Source organism: Equus asinus, chromosome 10 (genome assembly GCF_041296235.1).
Source record: "Equus asinus isolate D_3611 breed Donkey chromosome 10, EquAss-T2T_v2, whole genome shotgun sequence".
NCBI lineage: Eukaryota > Metazoa > Chordata > Mammalia > Perissodactyla > Equidae > Equus > Equus asinus.
The window spans coordinates 107,952,058-107,970,871 of NC_091799.1; the positions used below are offsets into that span (position 1 = coordinate 107,952,058).

At 59.5% G+C, this 18,814-nt stretch overlaps 1 protein-coding gene across 2 annotated transcripts; it reads left to right on the forward strand.

The window, feature by feature from the left end:
* Nucleotides 1-85: 85 nt before the first annotated feature.
* CLPTM1L (CLPTM1 like) lies at nt 86-18,600 on the forward strand. Of its 2 annotated transcripts, none has more exons than XM_014848490.3 (17): nt 86-435; nt 836-936; nt 2,101-2,290; nt 3,680-3,825; nt 5,188-5,266; nt 7,699-7,816; nt 8,170-8,264; nt 9,174-9,258; nt 11,250-11,353; nt 12,456-12,521; nt 13,693-13,743; nt 14,982-15,064; nt 15,713-15,747; nt 16,447-16,502; nt 16,587-16,631; nt 17,327-17,442; nt 17,995-18,600. In XM_014848490.3, exons 1-17 carry the CDS (start codon nt 274-276, stop codon nt 18,077-18,079), a joined length of 1,617 nt encoding a protein of 538 aa, XP_014703976.1. In that variant the 5' UTR covers nt 86-273; the 3' UTR covers nt 18,080-18,600. The 2 variants fall into 2 exon arrangements, with proteins under 2 accessions (XP_014703976.1, XP_044635449.1); XM_044779514.2 differs by having other exon boundaries at nt 88-435; nt 3,683-3,825.
* The last annotated feature ends 214 nt before the right edge of the window (nt 18,601-18,814 follow it).

Here is an 18,814-nt window from a genome sequence, read left to right on the forward strand (position 1 = left end):
CTGGCGCGTACGTGCGCGCGTGCGCAGCGACGACAGGACTACGCTTCCCAGGGGGCCACGCGGCGCGCGCACTTCCGGCTGGGCCGCGGACCCGGAAGCGGCGGCGGGCCGGCGAATCCCGCGGCGACAGCTCGGCGGCGGCGGCGGTGGGAGCATGCGGGGCGGTCGGCGGCCCGGGGCGCGCGGCGCGTTCGTTCCCCCGCGGCGGTGGTGGCGGCGTGAGGCGGTTCTCGCGTGAGCGGCGGCGGCGGGGCGCCGGGGCCGGCGGGCGCCATGTGGAGCGGCCGCAGCTCCTTCACCAGCCTGGTGGTGGGCGTGTTCGTGGTGTACGTGGTGCACACCTGCTGGGTCATGTACGGCATCGTCTACACGCGCCCGTGCGCCGCGGACGGCAACTGCATCCTGCCCTACCTGGCGCGGAGGCCCAAGCTGCAGGTGAGCGGCGGGGGCATGGGGGCTGTCACCTGCGCGCGGGCCGGGCCGGGCAGGGGGGCCCTTCTCTCCGGGCCTCCGGGTCTGGGCTGGAGGCTGCTGGCCTGGCGCCTGGCCTGAGGGGTCGCAACCTGAAAACCCGGCCTGTGCGGTGCCCCTGACGGGCCCCAGCGCTGCCCCTCGTCCCGCTCCAGGTGTCCAGACTCGGCGTCCCCCCCGGGTCCCTCCGTATCTGTACACGGTAGCACTTTGTCGCTGTGCAGCGGTCCTTCCACAGGTCCGAGTTCTGTCCCTTCGGAGAAAGTGAGGCCTCCGCCCGGGCAGCTGGTCAGATGGTGCCCCCTCGGCGCAGTGGCGTGAGTGTGTTTTCTGCCAGGGCTAACTTTCTTGGCGCTCTTTCCAGCTGAGCGTGTACACGACCACCCGGTCCAACCTCGGGGCAGAGAACAACGTGGATCTGGTCTTGAACGTGGAGGACTTCGACGTGGAGTCCAAATTTGAAAGGTGTGGTTGTGGGACAAAGTGCCAGTGTTGGGGAAATGTCGTTAACTTTGAGATCGTTTGAAAGCAGGTGTTCTGTACGTAGTGAAGTTACCATTATGAAACAGGAGATATTACCTAGTGGATGGTGGAACATTTTAACCGGAGACGTGTGTGATGTGTACATAGTCAAACGTTTGTTGTACTTGAAGGTAGCAAATGACTTTGTCCCTTAGGAAGTAGCTTACACCAGCATCTGGGATGCACAGCCACCGGGACTTTCCAGAGGAGCAGGGGTTGGGGTGGGGATGACCTGCTGAGGAACAGAGAGCTTATGTGGTTCCCACAGCAAACAATTGTCTCTCTCTAACGGAAGGAGCTTTAAAGTTACATTTAACATGTGGTTCTGGTTTTTAAGATTTCTACAAGCGTAATTTAAGAAACAGTTTGCTTATTAGGAGTCTGCCTCTCCCTCTGCGCTGTCTGGGAGGTATCGGGTGACAGTCGTGGAACCTGTGACAGTGGGCTGGACTAACCTGGCTCTAGCCAGCCTGCCCCATTAGAGGGCTGTGGGGGGCAGTGCTGTGGGCTGGGGAAGCACATGCTCTCGGGGCAGCCCCTGCCTGCCTGGCCACTTGAGCCCGTGACCTCAGCCAGTGACTGACCTCTCTGAGGGCCATGACATAGAGGCAGGAAACGCAGACTTTCAGCTTTCAGGGTAGCTGCCCACCTTTAGGATGAGCTCTGTAAACTTCTGCGTTTAGAGCTTCAGGAAACTGGGCAGGTGGGTTTCATTTTTAGTGCTTTTTTTTTTGAAGATTGGCCCTGCGCTAACATGTTTGCCCGTCTTCTTTTTTGCTTCCCCTCTCTCTTCTTCTTCTCCTCAAAGCCTCCCAGTACGTAGTTGTATATTCTGGTTGTAGGTGCTGTTGGTTATGCTGTGTGGGATGCCGCCTCAGCGTGGCCTGATGAGCGGCACCCTGTCCGTGCCCAGGATCCAAACTGGAGAAACCCTGGGCCACTGAAGTGGAATGCACAAACTTAACCACTTGCCCGACCCCTCACTTTTAGTACTCATAAAGCTAAAATCAGTTTGAAACAGCATAACTTATCAAGATGTTGAGTAGCCTCAGCCGTGTGTGTGCGTAGAACACAACGTGGTTGAAATTGACATCTATTCTGTTTTAGGACAGTTAATGTTTCTGTACCAAAGAAAACCAGGAACAATGGCACTCTGTACGCCTACATCTTCCTCCACCACGCTGGCGTTCTGCCGTGGCACGATGGAAAGCAGGTGCACCTGGTGAGCCCTCTGACCACCTACATGGTCCCCAAGCCAGAAGAGGTCAATTTGCTCACAGGGGAATCAGCGACACAGGTGAGCCCCTCCCTCAGGCTACCAGCTGAAGGAAGCCTGTGCTTCCTCTGGAATTCACACCTGCATGTCCCTGTTTGTGCCGGCTGCTTCTGCGGCTGGAGTGGCTATTGGAAAACAAAGCGATTTGTCATTATTCGCATACATATCTGTGTTTCAGCTGAATAATTGCCTATGGGTTTGCAGGTAAACGTTACATCAGATTAGTGACATGGGATTTAAGTAATCCACTGACATTGTTTGCCTAGATTCTTCTTCAGGCCGTGGGCCCTCTCGGTCAGCCCCCAGAGCGTGTGCACCCTGGGGGCATGCAGGGCGGCCCCTCTGCAGAGCTCAGCCACAGGCGCACATGGAGTGGGGAGACTCGCCTGCACTGTGTGTAGGACGGATGGGACAGCTCTTGAGTGTTTAGTCTAAGAGTTTAATTCAAAATTGTGAGGCAGGCCCATGTACAGATTGCACTTGTGCATCATAGAAAACTGGATGTACAAAGAAACCCCAGAAACCAGCTGAGCGGTCACTAGTGAGGCCGTGGACAGAGCAGAGGGGTTCTGCCCCTCGGGCCTGTGTTGATGGAAGGTGAGGTGACTGACAAACGAGGCAGTGGCTTTCCCAAAGTGTCTGTGAAGCTGCCCCATGCTGCATGTCCTTGGGGAGACCCCTCTTCTCCCTTCCCTGGGGACAGCACGGCCCTGCCTTGTGGGCCTTCCTAGGGCATCATGGAGGCGGGGGTTGTGAAAGGTGTGGAGGAGGCTCTGGAACATACAAATGCCGAATAAGTGTTAGCTGTTACTGGTATTTGGGAAACCGTTTTTAATATAAACTATTGTGGATAAACTGTATCTTTAGGCAGGAGATAGATGAAATGACACTTTCATAGAATTTATTAGTTAGATCTGAAATAAAGATTTTCCTGCCCATCAGTTTCTGAATTTAGCTGTATTTAGGATTGATGCCCAGTTGTTGACACATCTCCTTCCAGACAACTTGACGTACCTGGTTTGGAAGCAGTTCACCTGCACACCACAGGGCTGTTAGCTCCTTATTCCCTACGCCTCCTGCAAATGTCCCAGGAACTCGCCCTTCTTGGATCCCTGAGAAAGGGGCCTGCTTGGGCTGAGGACCCAAAATAGGAGTCAGTGAGATCCAGGACCACATATTGCAAAACTGCACCCCTCTGGCTTCTGTTGGGAGAAGGAAGTGAGGGTGCAGAGTCTGGAGGAACTGGCGGCCATGGGTCCCGTGCGCTCTGTGGGCTCTGCTTCCCAGTTGTGCTGTCTCGGCACGTGGGCTGTTCCCAGGTGGAGGTGCCAACCACTGCCTCAGACCCGCCCAAGCACGATGTTGTTGCCACGTTTCCTCTTCTGCCAAGTCACTCCTGTCATTTAACAGCAGATTGAAGCAGAGAAGAAGCCGACAAGTGCCCTAGACGAGCCCGTTTCTCATTGGAGACCAAGACTAACACTGAACGTGATGGTGGACGACTTCATCTTTGATGGGTCCTCCCTGCCCGCTGACGTGCATCGGTACATGAAGATGTAAGTGCCGCTGGGCTGCCAGAGAGCTGAGGACCAGCACCGTGGGAGGGAGGCCGCAGGGTGCCAGAGAGCTGAGGACCAGCACCGTGGGAGGGAGGCCGCAGGGTGCCGGAGAGCTGAGGACCAGCACCGTGGGAGGGAGGCCGCAGGGTGCCGGAGAGCTGAGGACCAGCACCGTGGGAGGAAGGCCGCAGGGTGCCTTTACCTGCCCGGCCTCAAGCATGGCTCATTCACTCCCTGCGCCGACAGCATGGGGGATGGCCATAGGGGTGTTGGGGGTGGAGGAAGCCCCCTGGGATCGTGGCCAACCAGAATCCAGAAACGGGTGGGAGTGCAGCTCGTTAGACCTTGAGCCAGCTATCCCTGTGATGAGAGCCCAGAGCAGCAGGTGCCCCCTGGAGCCCCTCTCTTGGCGGGCTTGCTGGTCGAGGTTGCAGCAGCGCATCAGAGGGAAGGATGAGACCGGGAGGGAGTCCTCCTGCCCCTTGCTCTTGGCAGAGGCTTCCCCTGGAGAGAAGTGGGGGGCACTGATGAGACCGTGTCCCTCTGCACCCCTGGAGGTTTCGTCCTGTGTGCATACTGACTACCTCTGTTAGGAATCTCACGGTTTGTTCATCTTACATTTTTTAAAAATCTGTCTTTAGATAGTTACATTACTCTCACTCACCATCGTTGATTAAGCATTACTGTTGAAATAGTTTGACCAACATAGGTTATCCTGCGTCTCCGTTCCTTGGGGAGCCCCCTGTTAAGATCTCGAGCCAGATAGTCACGTGGCACCTTGAAGTGGCTGTAATGAGAATAGTTTTCCTTTTTCACTTTTCAGTGGTTCCTAGGGTATCGTCACGAGATTTTGCCTTTTTAAAATTTCGCTCTTGTCTTTGAATATGTAATCCATGCACGCAGTTCAGAGTGTAGAAGGTACAGAGAGGTCACTGGGTGAAGAGCCCCTGCTGCCGTCCCCCAGCCCCCCTAAGGATGTCGCAGGGAGGCGGGCTTTCATTTCTGTTGTCACTGCGTCACCTGACCACACCATGTCAGTGCACAGAGGGGCCCGTCACTCTTTCTGCAGCCCAGATGTGTTCCACTGTGTGGCTGGGTCCCTGTTTGTTTCCCTACCTCCCTGGTGACCACTGCACTCCCCGCCCCCCCCCCCACCGTGGCCGTGACAGTCAGGGAAGAGTGCAGCTTGTTAGACCCCGCTGCTTCTGCTGGGAAGTCGGTCCTGGGACTGTGACCCAAAGCAGCTGAAGGCGCTGGTGGGAGGCTTTCTGGATAAATCCAGCGTCGCAGGGCTGCATGTCATCCTCGGAAGGTGAAAGAGCTCGCGCTGACTCTAAAAACGGTGCTTCTGTCCCCCAGGATCCAGCTGGGGAAGACTGTGCACTACCTCCCCATCCTGTTCATCGACCAGCTTAGCAACCGAGTGAAGGACCTCATGGTGAGTGTCACTCTCTTCTGGACGCCCACCACCTCGCGTGTGTGTCTGCCTCCTCGGCCCTGCTGTGGGCACTCATCCTGTGTCTCTGCCTTGGTGTGGGTCTGCTCCAGGCTTGCCGCTGGCCGGCAGTGGGATCCTGACGAGCCGGTCCTCCCCGAGCCCGTGCACCCTCGCTGGTGAGAGGCTCTAGGGAGGTCCTTTGCTGACTGTGTGGACAGTGGGCATGGAGGGGCCAGCAGCTTGCAAACGCTGCTCCAGTGGACCCGAGCTTTCTGACTCAAAGGCACAGGCCGATTCAGAAAGCGCTGGAGCAAACCGCCACCTCCAGGGCTGGCCCTGTCCTGTGTCGCAACCCACCTGCCTTGGAGCCCATGGCTGCCGAGGGCGGCCCGAGGGCCCGGCTGAGGCACGCTGGTGCACATGCACTCTGGCGCTCTGTCATCCGGGGTAGCGATGGTGCCTCCCCTCCCTGGTGGGCTGGAGGCTGAATGAGACCCGCTGATCTTCGGCCAACAGTGGTCACAAGGATTGACTCTGATGTCACTTGCCGTGTGCCAGGCACTGCGCCGAGCACGAGACGGACGCTGTACAGTCCCGGTCCTGTCCTGCGGAGACGTCACTACTGGCCGTGTTTCACAGGGGGCTTGTTTAGGGTCACAGGGTGACCTGAGCAGCATTGATTAACCTCTGTTGTTGCCAGCTGGTTGTCTATGAGCGTTTGCCAGCAGCCAGGCCGTATCTTCTCTCCCTTGGCACTCTCAGCGTCTCTGAGGTGGACACTTTCCCCGTGTCATGGGCGAGAGGGCTGAGGCCTGGAGAGCGTAGGGGCCTTGTTGGGCCCCGAGCCCCACTTCACTGCCTCCTGCTGGCCAAGACACCCAGGATGGACCGTCACCGCACCACTGTTCACTGGGGCCCCACCAGGTCCCTAAGACACGGGGCCCTCTCTTCCTTGGGGCCTCCTGCACCTGCGTGGCCTGCCAGGTGGGGCGGGCAGTCACAGGCCTTTCTCCGTGTTTTCTGGAGTGTACTATGGTGCTGTGTGCAAACCTCAGGCCGTAGCGGGTTCTGCTGAACTGCACAGATAGTGCTTTGTTGCCATCGAGGCTGCTGTGGTTGCTGTGTAAGGTCCCGGTGCTCGCTGGCAGACACTCAGGAAGTGGTGAGGAGGGTGTGGTGGGGCGGCGTCAGCAGGGCACCTGCCTTCCGCATCGTCGTGTGGGTTAGTGGCCACGTGCTGCACGGTTCCATGAAAGGCCTGAGGGTGCTGAGTGCCGTTGTCTGTAGACACAGAACTGTGCGTGCAGGCAGCTCGCTCTCCCCAGGTCCTCTTCTGCGTCACTCACCCTTCGTCTCACTTGGAGCCACGTTTTGGAAGGAATGCTGTCTTTGGAGAACCACCAAGCCCGCTGGGGTGATGGGGCACTGCCCACCGCCTGGGGCTTAGTCAGTGGCCTCCTTGGGAGGGGACTGACCTGTGGCCCGCCTGCCCTGAGGTCGGTGCCCTGCATGGGGTGACCCAACACCTGGGCCTGGTGTTGGGGTGATCGCCATGCTCTGGTTGCCGAGCTCACAACATCAGCAGGGTTCACAGCGTGGGGTCGTGGGGAGTGCGTCAGGGCTGGTGGGTCCAAAGGCATAGCCGTCACGTGATGTTGTGGAATGTGGTGCTCGTGTACCCGGGACCCTTGGGAGTGGGGGTCACTGTCCCATGTGCTGGGGGTGCCTCCCCCCACGGTGTCTTGGGACCTGGCCATGGTGGCCACAGTACCCAGACTCACATTGCTGCGGGCCCCTGTGACCTGCCTGGCTCCCTGAGGCAGCAGCCCCAGTTCTGTACGTCCTCACGAGCCGGTTCAAGTGCCGCCTCTCCCTGAAGTTGCCCACCATCCCGGATGAGCGTGACTACCCTGCCCACTCTCCAGCCATTGGCCTCTCGGGAGCATGTGGCTGTGGGTGCGGCTGGGCCCTGTCCCTCCCGTGCGTCCAGCCCTCTCAGGCCGGGTGCTGTGGGTCCCACGCACACACCGGTGCTGCTGCTCGTGCTGAGGAAGGACAGGCAAGGGAGGGCCAGCTCGCAGGGCTGTGGTCGCGCAAGGCACTGAGGGATGAGAGTGTGTCCCTCAGGAAATGCCATGAGCATGTTACAGAGGGGGAGCCCCTGTCCTGAGAGGAAAGAAGCGTGGGCGCTGAGCCCTGGGGTGGCAGGTGAGAAATTCAGCCCCGTCTGACCCGACGGCCCGGGACCCAGAATGAGCATCTAGCCAGACTGGCCGTGTGGGCCCCAGCCTCTGCGTTCTGGGGCCTGTGGCTGGTGTGGAGCGTGTGGAGGGAGGTGCTGTCCATGCAACCTGGCCTAGGCTCTGCGGCACCTGGGGGCGGGGCTGTTGGCGGGCCTGTTGGCGGGCCTCTAACTGCCGTCCTCCCTCCAGGTCATAAACCGCTCCACTACCGAGCTGCCGCTCACTGTGTCCTACGACAAGATCTCGCTGGGGCGGCTGCGCTTCTGGATCCACATGCAGGACGCCGTGTTCTCCCTGCAGCAGTTCGGTGAGGCTGCCCGCGGGCCGTCCGGAGCCTAGTGGACAGAGCCGTCGGTTACCTCTCAGTCCACGTAGCTTTACGCGAACTTGTGGAGGCTCTGTGCCTCCCGGTGCAGGTTCTTTCTCGTCACTCCCATCAAAGGGTCACCAGTGTCTTGTCTCCATTTTCTGACCTTGAAAACGTCCTTGTCGAGGACCTGAAAGTTTGCTGTTTTCAGATCATGATATTCGAGAGGCCACCGTTTGGGTTGCCACCCTTCACGGCTGGGGAGACAGACTCTTCCCTTCGGCAGCAGCTCTGTGACGTCAGGTCAGGTCCACCTGCCTGTTCACATTGTATGTTTTTTTGTGTTTCTTCAGGATTTTCAGAGAAAGATGCTGATGAAGTGAAAGGCATTTTTGTTGACACCAACTTGTATTTCTTAGCGTTGACCTTCTTTGTCGCAGCATTTCACGTGAGTGGGTCACTGTGTTCTTGTTGACAAATGGTCGTGGCAGGTGCGGGCGGCTCCACGGGTGCCAGCGTCCTCAGTTGGGGGACTTGGGTGGCACTGCCCAGCTCGGTGGCCCCTCAATGTCTAGCAGACCTGAGACCAGGCAGGCTGTCGTCCTGGGGCCTTTCTCCCAGCTCAGAATGGGGGGGTGGTCTATGACATCTGAACCTCAGGGCACTGGCTACCGTAAGGCCTTGGCGCTTTGTCTGCTGGTTGTGGGGGCCGATTTGAAAAGAACTCCAGAATCAGTGAGGTTAGTGAATGACTTTGAGGAGTAAGTGCCACATTGTATAAATTCTAGCGTGGGGAATTTAACATTGAAAAACGAGCCCTGTGTGTAGTAGAGTCCCTCTTGGAATATGGCTGGGGAAAGCCGTGCCCCATGGGGCGGCCGTGCTGGACTCGGGGTCTGGGTAGGAAGGGTGGGAATCAAAGGCCACTGGAGCAGTGCTTCAGCCGGTGCTCAGAGCCTGGGGGTTGGTCCCCGGTCAGGCTGGAACCTTCCAAAACTGTGCCAGCAAACAGCAGTTTTATCAACAGGTCAGCATGTCAGAACCAGGCTGTGTGCTTCCCAGCGGGCACACTGTCTGCCCTCACTGGCAGCGCAGGGCGAGGGCAGGGAAAGGATGCTTCCAGACGTCCTGTGGGCCCCTCCCCCACACGAGCTTGGAGTCAGAGATGCCCGGGGTAGACATGGCTCCTGTGAGTCCCAGGGCAGTCAATGAGACACGTGGCCACGGGCTTTCCGGACACTTGGGGTCCATCTTGATGTGTCCTTGCAATTTGGGCCCAGTGCACACCTGCATCTCATGGTGAACACGAGTGACAGGAACAACTGAGATGCAAATTGCTGTCCTTTCTACTTTTCAGCTCCTTTTTGATTTCCTGGCATTTAAAAATGATATCAGTTTCTGGAAGAAAAAGAAGACCATGATTGGAATGTCCACTAAAGCAGGTAGGGGCGCTCAGAACTTCGACCCATTCCTATGGCATGTGCTGCTGTTGGTAAAGTTTGTTTGGAAAGCTGGCATCAGGGACCCTCTAGGAGAAAGGCTACTTGGGACCTCAGCCCCTGCTGTCGTTCAGGAGAGGCCACCCTAGACCATGTTCCCAAGAACCCGGGGACGGAGCTGTCTCAGGTCACAGTGGACGTCGTGGGGTCTGTGACCATGGAGGACAGAGGGCCGTGGAGGCCGCAGAGCCAGGCCGGCCTCAGCAATACGTGGATGTGGGTTCTCAGTGCACATCTCTGTAGGTCAGGGGTTGGTTTGCCTGCCAACTGAGTCTCAAAAAGAGGCAGTTCTTTTTCTCCTGTGGAAGCGACACCTAAGTGGGTGGTCTGGCTGCTCAGGGGCCTCCCCTATGTCACGTGTCTCAGATTCCTCTGTCCTGCCCTCTGCTTTCCTCGGGGAGGATGGGGCCCCTGCTGGGTCCTCCCACCCCCTCCCCTGGCCTTTTCTGGGCCTGGGGGGCAGCAGATGGCTGTGGCCGTGAGTAGGGGGTGTGGGCCCCCAAGTCTGTGCCCACAGAAGGCAGCAGCTTCCTTCCCCCAGAGTCCACCAGCCATGAGCGCTCACGTGGAGCTGCTCCGCCAAAGGCGGCAGGAGGACACGCATGGTCCAGTCTCTTCTGAAGGACAGCTTGAGGGACAAAGCACAGCTTCTGAGAGATGGACGTGGTTATCACAGACGTGGTGTAAAAATAGGAGGGCATGGGGGTCAGCCCGCTTGTGTAGTGGTTAGTTCACATGCTCTGCTTCAGCGGCCCAGGGCTCATGGGTTCAGATTCAGGCACGGACCCACACCACTCGTCAGCCATGCTGTGGCGGCGTCCTACATCCAAAATAGAGGAAGATGGGCACAGCTGTCAACTCAGAGGCCATCTTCCTCACCAAAAATAAAAACACAAACAGGCAAGTGCAGCATCAGAGTACAGGAGCGGTAGTCTGCACGGTTCCAGTCAGAAGCCTGTTTTCTCGGCGTCTTTTCTGTGCTTTTGTGTGTTTGCAGATAGAACTTACTCAGGTTTACAGAGCTGAGAGTTCCTTCAGTTCTGTAGCCTTTAGTAGTCCTTTTGAAATGTTATCTGTGGCTCCAAATGGTCCACTGTTTTTTTTAATGGAGTGGAGGGAGGAATGCTTGAAGCTCTGTGTGCCTGCACGTGGAGGGCTGAGTGTCGGGGCGGGGCTGCGTACGCGTGGGGGTGTGCACGTGGTGCTGTGTATGTGGGGGTGTGTGCATGGGGGCTGCTTACATGCGTGTAGGGGTGCATATGTGTGGGGGTGTGCACGTGGGGGCTGCATACATGTGGGGCTGCATACGTTTGGGGGTGTGCATGTAGGGCTGCATATGGGTATGGGGGGCTGCATACGGGTGGGGGTGTGCATGTGGGGGTGTATATGTGTGTGGGTGTAGGGTGCTGCATACACGTAGGGGTGTCCGTGTGGGGCTGCATACGTGTGAGGGTGGGGGGGCTGCATATGTGTGGATGTGAGGGGCTGCATACGTGTGTGGGTGCGGGGGACTGCATACATGTTTTAGGAGGCTGCATACGAATGAGGGTGTGCACATGGGGGCTGCATATGTGTGGGTGTAGGGTGCTGCATATGTGTGGGGTGTGGGTGGGGGCTGCATACATGGGTGTGGGGGGCGCATACATGTGGGGGTGTGCATGTAGGGCTGCATACGTTTGTGTGGGGGCTGCATAGGTGTGGGGGGCTGCATATGTGCGTGGGTGTGGGGGACTGCATACATGTTTGGGGGGCTGCATATGTGTGGGGGCGCACATATGGGGTCTGCATACATGTGGGTATGGGGGCTGTATATGTGTGGGGTGTGGGTGGGGAGGCTGCACACGTGTGGGGGCTGCACACCCATAGGCATGTGTGTGAGAGGGTGGGGGCCACCAGCCCCCCTTAGCACGGCCCACCCTCTCCTCCATCCCCAGTGCTCTGGCGCTGCTTCAGCACAGTGGTCATCTTCCTGTTCCTGCTGGACGAGCAGACGAGCCTGCTGGTGCTGGTCCCAGCGGGCATCGGAGCTGCCATCGAGGTGAGTTGGGTCGTCCCTCTGGGCGGTGGTCTGACTTGTCCAGTCCTTGGGCCGAGCTCTCAGTGCCTCAGACCCTGCATTGCTGCCCTAGGAGTGACACGCAGCTGCCTCAGCAGGCAGGGTAGGGCACCGCGGCCGTGGGCTCTTGCACAGAGTGAGAAGCGGGAGGGCGGCTGCTGAAGGCTCTCCATTTCTCGTTATGAAGAGAAGCTCAGCTTCTCACGTCTGTCCACAAGTACTTGAACACGTCGGGCAGACTGCAGCGCAGTCTGTGCTGTGCTGGGTGCCGTAGGAAGCAGAAGTGTGCGGGGCCTCACGAAGCTCGTGCCCTCTGAACCCACTCAGGGAAGGAGCCCGAGGGGCCGGTGGGCTTGGGGCCAGGCTGTGAGGTGGGGGTGGGGCTGGGCCGCAGCAGCAGTGGAGGGGTGGCAGGCCCTGCTCTGCGAGTCCCAGGCCTCCTCGGGCTCCGTGCTGCCCTGACCAGGAGCCTCAGCTGTGGTCGTGTTCCTGCCTCCCGCCTGCGGGCGCTGGCTCACGTGGCTGTCGGGTCGTGGACCACGCTTGCACTGCTCATCGAGGAGGAGTGCTGGTGGGGACCCACCTGTGGCCACAAGCCGCAGTGTGGAAACTGACCTCAAAGACAGTCATGTTAGCATGATCACGTCCTGCAGCACGTGGGGCAGGTCCCCGAGAGACCCAGAAATGGCATGGCTTGGGGCAGCAGCTTGGGGCCCATGGGGTGACTTTGTAGGCAGCAGGGTGGCTGAGCCAGCTGGGTGCAGGTAAGCTGGGCAGGGGACGGCCCAGGGGGGATGGCCAGGCCAAGGGCCAGTTTCGAGGGTGCCGAGGGGAGGCCACAGTGTGTGCGTGCTGGACAGGCTCGCTGGGCTGGCCTGGAGGCTGGGGCCAGACCTGGCACCTGCACTGGCCATGAGAAGCCCACGGAGGGCACAGCTGTCAGCCTGGGGCTGGGGCCTGGGCCGAGGTGGAGCCAGGTCCGAGCTGGCAGGCACTGTGGCCCCATCACTGTCCATGTCCTGAGTTCTGCCATCGTCTTGGTCTGGGCCTTGGCATCTTAAGTGTCAGTTTTTCTTTCCCTCAGCTGTGGAAAGTGAAAAAGGCATTGAAGATGACCGTTGTTTGGAGAGGCCTGAGGCCCCAGTTTCAGGTAGGAGTTCACGTTGTGCTGGCTCAGCCCACTTCCCTCTGCGGACTCGTCTCCCGCCCACTCTTCTGCACCACCCTCACTCCTCCCTTGACCGGCCTGTTGCTCGCTGTACCAGGTTGTCTGCTGCTGCTTCTTAGTTGCACCCCAATCAGATGCGGAACCCTGGGAGGGAGGGGACTGTCACTTGATCCCCTGGCTGGCCTCCCGGCACATGGAGCAGCTCCTCATCAGCAGATGAGTGGGTAGAAACGCACAGGCATCTGGAGGGTGGCAGACAGAGCTGGTCACCACCCTGGCAGCCTTGTCATCCCCTTGTCAGGGCCAGTGTCAGCTTTGTGATCACGACTAATTCCGGGTTCGCATGGGGATTCCCTAACCGTGGGCCTAGCAGTGACTTCCTGCTCTTGTAATGAGGCAGGACACAGGTCTCACGGGCTCGGTGTCTCGTCCGGGCCTCCGTCTGCCCCTGCAGGTACGATGCTGCGAGTCACACAGTTCACGCCAGAATCCCAAGTAGCCCCTGCGTTAGGGAGGCAGCTGCCCCCTTACTGGAGGTGGATGAGTTCCCCGGGCAGGTCAGGGCTGGGCCCGGCCGCCAGCTGGAGCTCTCTAGCTGTGAAGCTGCCTCTTCTTTCTGAGCTGGACCTGGGTTGAGGAGAAGCTTGGCGTTCACGATGCCCCATTTTCCAGGCTGTCAGCAGATCGAGGACAGGAGACTCGGCAGATAGGACACAGCAGGCTGCACCCTCGGTTAGCCTGGCGAGGCCCCCTTCTCGTTAAGAGCCGAGTCAAAGTGTACTGTACAGTATGTCTGAAAAGACAAGGGCGGTGTCTTCACTGTGGAAACCAACAGAATTGGGAAGAGGAAGCGGCCCTGGAGAGTCAAACACACGTTACTGGGCGTGTTTCCCCCCACGTAGCACAGTGTGGCCTGCGGGGTCCAGGCCAGGGAGGCAGAAATGTTGTCACTGGGTCCTCTCTGGGCCCCGTCTCGACCATGGGCTTTGATGGAGGATCCAGAGAAACACCCTGGGGTCACTGGGGTGCAGCTGGGTGGGGCGTCCTGTGGCTCAGTGCATGGCCCTGTCACTCTCTCAGCCACAGCTATGCTGGGCTCAGACGCCCGTCTCGAGTCAGTTAATTAATGCGGTTGTGTCAATTTTTATAACAGTTTGGCACCTACAGCGAATCCGAGAGGAAGACGGAGGAGTATGACACGCAGGTGAGCAGCAGGGTGACTGGCGGGCGCGGGCAGGGGCGTAACCCGCCGTCCTGGGAGATGGCGCCCAGGTGAGCAGCAGGGTGACTGGCGGGGCGCGGGCAGGGGGCGCAACCCGCCGTCCTGGGAGATGACGCCCAGGTGAGCAGCAGGGTGACTGGCGGGGCGGGCAGGGGCTAACCCGCCGTCCTGGGAGATGACGCCCAGGTGAGCAGCAGGGTGACTGGCGGGGTGCGGGCAGGGGGCGCAACCTGCCGTCCTGGGAGATGACGCCCAGGTGAGCAGCAGGGTGACTGGCGGGGCGGGCAGGGGCTAACCCGCCGTCCTGGGAGTATGACACGCAGGTGAGCAGCAGGGTGACTGGCGGGCGCGGGCAGGGGCTAACCCGCCGTCCTGGGAGATGGCGCCCAGGTGAGCAGCAGGGTGACTGGCGGGCGCGGGCAGGGGCGTAACCCGCCGTCCTGGGAGATGGTGCCCATGCTGCAGCTGCTCACGGAGGGCTGGTGGCAGCTCCTTGAGCCCAGTGCCCGGGTGAACAGTCTCCTGGGACATCAGACTTGGGAAGTGGGGCTGGGAGGGCTTCCCTGTGTCCCTGTCCTTGCAGGTGACCCCACGTCCGTGTCGTCCCGCGTGGTCGGGGGACATCTCTCTCCTCTGTAACAAGATTCCTTCCGTGTGGTTTGCTGTGGCTGTTGCCAGCTCACTCTGTGTCACCAAGGCTGGTGACCCGGGAGGGCCTGAGGCCGCCCGCGGGAGCTGTGGTTCCCAGCCTGATCTAACATGCGTCCTGTACAAGCGCGATTCTAGTTTTGGTGGAACCGTCATCGGTTTGCCTTCAGTTTTCGTTGGGATCACAGTAAAGTTCAAATTAAGCAGACTGACGTGGCTGCGTTCCTTGTAAGGCAGCCCTGACACATAGATCTGGGAGGGTTTCTTCAGGTTTCTCCTGTTGGCTCCTTCCTTGGTCAGTCGTGGTTTTGTTGTTTCTTGTGAGCCAGCGTTGCTGCGTTGTCATTGATGTCCGTGGTCCACGTCAGGCTCCACTCGGGCTGGCGTGTGTCCCGTGGGTCTGGACAGGCGTGCTGGTGTGTGTCCTTGTTCCAGCATCACACAGACTAGTTCACTCCCCAGACGTTGTGGGCGTTGTGCCCTCTCTGTCTGTTTTCTGCCCCTGTCTGTTAGCTCTGGACAGTGCCTTAGGTGGATGCCTGGGCTCTAACTGGAGGCGACTGTCCCTGCAGGCCATGAGGTACCTGTCATACCTGCTCTACCCCTTGTGTGTCGGGGGCGCCGTCTACTCGCTGCTGAACGTCAAGTACAAGAGGTGGGTGCCGCCCGGATCACCCACCGCCTTTCAACCAGGAGGCAGGGGCCTGGCCAGGCCGACCCTGGGCCTGACCTCCTCTGCAGGGTAGGGAACAGTGGGGTGACCATCCCGTGGGGCGGGGTGTGCTCAACTGGGAATTGAAGGCACAGTGTGAGTGATGGTCGAGGCTGTCACGTGTGTCCCCTTGTCCCGAGTGTGGGCACATGTAGTGGCCCCCAGCAGCACGCTGGTATCGGGCCGAGGGTTGGAGGGAAGCGCACTGCTCTGTCCCGGGGCTGCAGGGGGCTGGCGGGGGCGGGGCAGGTGGCCCACCTTGGCCTGCAAGGATGCAGCTGGGTGCCGTGCACGGGCCTCTGAGGTTTGCCCAGCTCCCTGGAAGTGCTGAAGGAAAACCTGTCGGCACAGTCTCCCGTCCCCCTCGAGCCCCAGCTCCGTGATGTTTGTCCCTGTGGGTCTGTCCCGACCTGGTGCCCGGCATCCAGGTAGTGGGCTCGGCCCCGGGAATCCACGGGGCTGTGGAACTGTGGTTTGCACACCCCACCTCGTGCGGGGCCAAGGGTCCCACGGCAGAGTCGTTTCAGTGGTGGTGACAGGGACGCCAGGGCGCAGGCATAACCCCGGGTGATAGTCCTCTCTGCATTTCAGTTGGTACTCCTGGCTGATCAACAGCTTCGTGAATGGTGAGTCCATGTTCCCGACTTGGTGGCAGCGTTTGTACGGTTGCCGTGGATCACCCCTGCTCCTAACCCAAGGTGACCTGGGCCACCCGTCAGGCCCTCGCCCTGCCCCCTGCTCGTGGGGCCCCGGGACACCTGTGTGCCTTGCGGTGTCCCTCACGGGCTGCTGGGACCTGGAAACAGTGCAGCGCGAGCAGTAACGACACTGTCGTGACACAGGGCTCCTTAGAGCAAACCCGAGTCCCAGACCCCAGCGCCCGGCACGCCGCGTGGCAGGCCACGTCCTAGGAGGAGCACCCGCCTGCCTCAGGCGGGCGTCACACTGCCTGCAGGGCTGGTCCTGCTGCAGCGCTGGCTCTCTGGGTGGTGAAGGGCCAGGGCCTGTCTCCACGGCATAGACGTGACAGGCTCCCGGGCCACTGGGTCAGGAGGTGTGATTCCCAAACAGCCACCACTGCCAGGGTGGGACCGTGTGGGCAGGAGCCCTGTCCTCATAGCCCCCACTCGCTTGGCCCCACGGCGAGAGTTTCAGTGACTAACAAGAGGACGTTCTCCCTCAAGTCACTCTTGGCAGCCGGGAAGCCCCGTCACGTAAAGGCCAGCTTTCCAGGTGTCCGGGCGTCAGGTGGTCCTTGTGCTCTAGACGCACGGGTGAGGCGGGCGGGCGCCGGCTCTCTCCACACCCGGGTCTCTCTTCCTCAGGGGTGTACGCGTTCGGCTTCCTCTTCATGCTGCCCCAGCTCTTTGTGAACTACAAGGTAAGGCCGCCTCCCTGTCCAGACGCCCGCCCGTTTTCTGTGCCGCCCAGCACTGATGGGCACCGTGTCTCCCTTGTCCCCCAGATGAAGTCGGTGGCGCACCTGCCCTGGAAGGCCTTCACCTACAAGGTCAGTGCTGGCCCGCGCGGGGCAGCGCCTGGGGCCACGTTTCCCTTGGTGTGTGTTGGGGCGTTTCTTTCAGACAGAAGAGCCACAGTAACAACTGAAAGACCTCGGTCCTCGGACCACCGTGGCCATGGGACACGCTTCCCTGAGTTGAAAGCCGTGTTACTTGGCAACTTGTGTCAGAAGTCAGATGCCCCTGAGCCAGTGGCTTGGTATCTGGTGCTGGATCCGTGTCCACCCAGAGGTCCCGCTGCTCAGGCTGCCCTGAGGCTTGCCTTGGCGCATGGTGGCCAGTCCCACGTGGGGGGGTCGGGACACGTGGCCTTCCAGTGCTTGTCGAGTCCAGGTGACTTGGCCATAAGTTATGCGGTGCGGTCTTCAGAAGACCACTGAGCTGAAGGTGTGTTTCAGTCTTCTGAGGTTAAACGACCCATCCTGAGAAGCGACATGGTGTGCTCTGAGCCGTGTTTTCAGGGCCGTTCTTTGGGTTTCCCACTCCATAGACTACGGGGTCCATGCCAGGTGGTGCCAGGGGAGAGGCCATGCCCTGGGGCCCCCAGAGCCCTGCGTTTCCGTGGCATCCGCTTTTAGCTGTTGTTAGAGTCGCCTGCCGCCAGGCAACGAGCTAACTCAGTCGTCGGTGCGCGGGCTGGGCAGCTGGCTGGGCATCCGCTCACCTCCCGCCTCCCACGCGGCAGGCCTTCAACACCTTCATAGACGACGTCTTCGCCTTCATCATCACCATGCCCACCTCCCACCGGCTGGCGTGTTTCAGGGACGATGTCGTTTTCCTTGTTTACCTCTACCAGCGGTGGTGAGTGCGCCAGGCAGGGGCTCGGGAGCCGTGCTGTGGGGCAGGGCGGTCTGCAGGAGGTGTTTCTGTGTTCTCTGAGCTAGCGCTCCAGCTGCCAGTGGTGGGCCACGGAGAGAGGGTTCCGTCTGCCTCCTGCTCTAGGGGAGCATGCTTCCGCCTGGGTGATCTGAGTGCCCTGCGAGCACAGCTCTCTCCTTGAAGGATGTGAGCTTTCAACCCAAGCGCTCTTTGGCAGAGCACAGAGGATGCTGCCCTGGCCCCTGGGCTGCGCCCATGTCGGAAGCCAGGATGGGGTCCCCTGGGGCGGGCCTTCCCCGGGGGTGTCTGGACCCTGTCTGCTTTGGCACGGCTGTCCTCGGCCTCCGACTGGTCTTGAGTGCAGAGCCCTAGCATGTCCATTAAAAATAAAACAGCAGGCGGGCACGAGGTGAACCCCAAGTTCCTCTCCCACTGAACCTGGGATGACTTGATTTTCAGTCACTGAGAACCGAGAACACACGTGTTCTCCCTTCAAAAGCCGTAGCGCTCCAGGAGCTCTCGGTGTCGTTGCAGGCTTTATCCTGTGGATAAGAGCAGAGTGAACGAGTTTGGGGAGTCCTACGAGGAGAAGCCGCCGCGGAAACCCCGCGCAGACTGAGCCCCTGCTGGGGCCGCTCGCGGCTGCCGCCACGCAGCAAAGCCTGGACTGTTGGCTACTGAGTATTCTTGGACGCTTTTGGTGGAATTTCCCGGACATTTCATCTTCTGCATTGCCAAAATCTGAACATTTCTCATGCATCTCCTGAGTCCCCTTACGTTGTGTTGAGAGGAGCTGGCAGCACTCACGGTGCACCCCCAACGTGCAGCCACCTCCCTCGGTCACCGGGCTGCTGGGAGCCTGCGGCCCCCTTGGTAGCTCCTGGTGCAGGAGCGTCCAGTGTCGGCAGGGGCTGTGCCGTCACCCAGTGTCCCCGACTCGCAGACACCAAGGCAGGGAGGTGCAGATCTCCATTTCAAGGTGTCTGTAAGCGCTCCTCACGTGATTAACATGCCTCTTTAAACCAGTTCCATAGACTCTGGGATCAAATGGCTTTTTTCCTTTTTGTTTAAATTTGACTATTTTAAAGCTTAATGTATGTATGTTTCTATTTTAAAATAAATTTCTCTGGCTGGAATGTTTCTCTTGGCCTCGTATGACATGAAGAGTGTTTCAGATCCTTCAGTTTATCCCGTTCCCAGAAGCGAGCACATGATGTGGGTTTGTGTTCGCTAAAAGGAGCAGCTTGAAAGAACCTCTCCTCAGCCTCGGAATCGTGAGTGTTCTTGCGTATTTACGTCTGGCTGTGAAGACTGAAGTATGATACGGTTTTGGCCACTCGGGTCGATGGCGTCT

Excerpts from the sequence above, each read along its gene's own strand:
- CLPTM1L (XM_014848490.3), top strand. The coding sequence starts at position 274 with ATGTGGAGCGGCCGCAGCTCCTTCACCAGCCTGGTGGTGGGCGTGTTC. Across the intron at positions 937-2,100 it reads GTGGAGTCCAAATTTGAAAG|GACAGTTAATGTTTCTGTAC; the intron begins GTGTGGTTGTGG and ends ATTCTGTTTTAG. Across the intron at positions 15,065-15,712 it reads CTGAACGTCAAGTACAAGAG|TTGGTACTCCTGGCTGATCA; the intron begins GTGGGTGCCGCC and ends TCTGCATTTCAG.